This window comes from Crocuta crocuta, unplaced genomic scaffold, assembly GCF_008692635.1.
Source record: "Crocuta crocuta isolate KB4526 unplaced genomic scaffold, BGI_CrCroc_1.0 scaffold1247, whole genome shotgun sequence".
In the NCBI taxonomy this organism is placed as follows: Eukaryota; Metazoa; Chordata; class Mammalia; order Carnivora; family Hyaenidae; genus Crocuta; species Crocuta crocuta.
Window position 1 is genome coordinate 654,775 of NW_027532329.1, and position 2,645 is coordinate 657,419.

At 39.6% G+C, this 2,645-nt stretch overlaps 1 protein-coding gene across 1 annotated transcript in view; it reads left to right on the top strand.

Annotated features, from left to right (window-relative positions):
• Positions 1-1,113, top strand: part of SYTL2 (synaptotagmin like 2) — a 116,520-nt gene extending 115,407 nt beyond the window's left edge. Inside the window, exon 20 of the mRNA XM_077778409.1 lies at positions 6-1,113. Within this exon, the coding sequence (XP_077634535.1) occupies positions 6-130 (125 nt within the window). The 3' untranslated portion in view covers positions 131-1,113. The remainder of the gene's footprint in view (positions 1-5) is intronic.
• Positions 1,114-2,645: the final 1,532 nt, after the last annotated feature.

Sequence of the window (2,645 nt, forward strand, 5' to 3'; positions counted from 1 at the left end):
TGAAGTGGATTGGATGGACTCTACTTCAGAGGAAGTCGCTCTCTGGGAAAAGATGGTGAATTCCCCCAACACTTGGATAGAAGCAACCCTACCTCTCAGAATGCTGTTGATCGCCAAGATTTCAAAATGAACTCAAAATCGACTGGCTCCTCCACCAAAAACTAGTAAATAGGTGGAATGTGATCTTGAAAATCTGACTGGGTGGACAGAGATTCTCACCTGCTCCCTATTTCCACTAACAGATGCCACACAGCATGTTAAAGTCAACCTGCATGTGTTTCTTTGGTTACAAGGCCCAAGAGATTTAAATAAGAATAACATGTCTAACTTATTTGTAATCTCAGCGTTAAAGAAGATATTTGAGAAAGCTAGCAAAATCAAATGGTACTACTATTTCAGAGAAAACGCTGTCAAAAAATATTAAATATGGGGTGGTGTTAACAAGCAAAACTTTCTATTTTGCCGTTGTGTGTTTCACACTACAACTTTGTGCGACAGGAGGACCTGCTTCTCAGTGGTTGAAAACCCTTGCAGGAACTGAAAATAAATAGTTTTTGGAAAAGAGGGAGAAAAGTACTCCTATAAGGAACGGGGGGGTGGGGGGAGTGTATCAATGATGATAAAGAATTTGACCATAAGAAAATGATTTACTCTATAATCTCTATTATGGTATGAAATTCCATGTTAGGGCATTGAGACTGAATTTACTGCATGTATTTCTTTCTGCCTTTGAGACTGCTTTCCTTCCCCCGCCCTCCCCCACCCCGCCCTAGTATAAGTCTCAGATGTGCTTTGGTGCCACCTACTGGCTCATAGGTGGAATTCAGTTTTTGGCGTAATTTTCTCCTAACCTCTCAAGCCTGCATTTTGTAATAGACAATGTAAAAAAAAAACAAAAACAAAACAAAACAAACAACCCCCCCCCAAAACCTTGCATATATAAGATTCTGGTTTTCTTATAACTCTGATATATGAAATTAGCATGAGAGTGGTCACAGGCATGTTTTGCAACAAAGTTTTAATTAGAATGTAAATTGTTAAACTTTGCTTCTATGTATAATTTTCATAAAGTATTTTGTAAAAACCCTTAGAATAAATTATGATATGATTTAATTGTGTTGGCAAGTTAAATAGACTTCTTATTTTAAATTAAATACTTCATGTTAGAAATCCTAAAATCCTAAAATCTTAAATTCCCAGGAAGGCTAAAGAATTAGTAAGCTAATATTTCTCGAGTCTTTACTGTAACTCTGGACATCATTTCTTCTGAGACGCTTTGACTATGTTATTGAAAGTGGAATTTTTTCTTTTAAAAAAGTAGTTGAAAAGCATTGAAGGTAAGTTAATATTTATTTTTGAAAAGTTTTCCACAGAGACATTTTTGGGGTCATTTTAATATATAAAGCATGACTCCTCCTTAGGACCCAACTTGCTTGCCTTTCTCAAAACAAGCACTGATTTTAATGTAGGTTAGGGGGAGCCTGGGGGGTCAGGAGTGTGAAACCTTAGCACAGGGGTCTAGCAAACATCAATGAAAACGACTAGCATGCTTGCCTCCTCTAAACAGATATTAGAACTTTCTATCCACTTGCAACGTGAGAGGCTTCTGCCCAGTAAGAGCAGCTAGCCTAGAACCCCCTTCCCCTGGCCTCTCCTGGCCCTGTTCTGACCACAGGGAGGGGCAAGAGCTGAGTGGAGGCACATCTCCCAGGTCAGCCAGGAGTAGTAGCAGAAGCACAGATCTTGTTCCACTCCTGCCGCTTCATGGGACCAGCTCCTTCCTCAGTCCTTCTTTCACTTACCTGCTCAGGCGCCTCCCAGCAGCCAGCCAGATCTGAACGATGCGGTGGGTTCTAGTGTCTCCCCGTCTAGGACTGGGACTGCCTGCCTCCTCCTATTCTCAGATCCCTGACCTTCAAAACAGTAGAGTGGTCAATAGAACCACCTTTGGCATTCAAATGATCTGGGTTTGAATTCTGGCTGTACCATTTTTGGGGCGACATGAGATAACTTGTTTAACCTCTCTGTGCCTTAGTTTCTTTCTTCCCTGTAAACCATAAAATGTAGATAGTAATCTATCTTTCAAGAAATATTGTTAGAATTAAATGAGAGAAGATGTACAAGTGCTTAGTACTGTACGGGGTATATGGAAGAACTCTGTAGATAGTAGGTTCATAAAAAGAGACATTAAAAGACTTAAAGGCAAGTGGGGGGGACTCAATGGTCACCACTAGGGAGAGCATTGGCCCAGTTTTAGGCTTTGGACTTCCGGGGAGGAAATATACTGGATACTTTCAGGATCAAACGTAGGTGGGAAAAAATGGTAGCACAAGAGGAAAACCATGACAAAGAGGACCCCAAAGTCATTGTTACTAAGTGGAAGCTCTACTAGAAAAGAGATGGTATCTAATTTATTAATGTATACTTAGCATCTAGCACCACACTATACCTACTAATTGTTGAGTAAATCAGTGAATCAATATCGATAAGGGTCTTGTGAGATTCTTAGACTTGACAAGTAATCTATGGACTTAGTTATTCAAAAATAATTTTAACATAGAAATGTAAACTATTTTTAATGTGGAAAATCTATTTAACCAACAAATAGCACCAAGCATCCACTCTGTGCAAGGGGCATAGAAAGG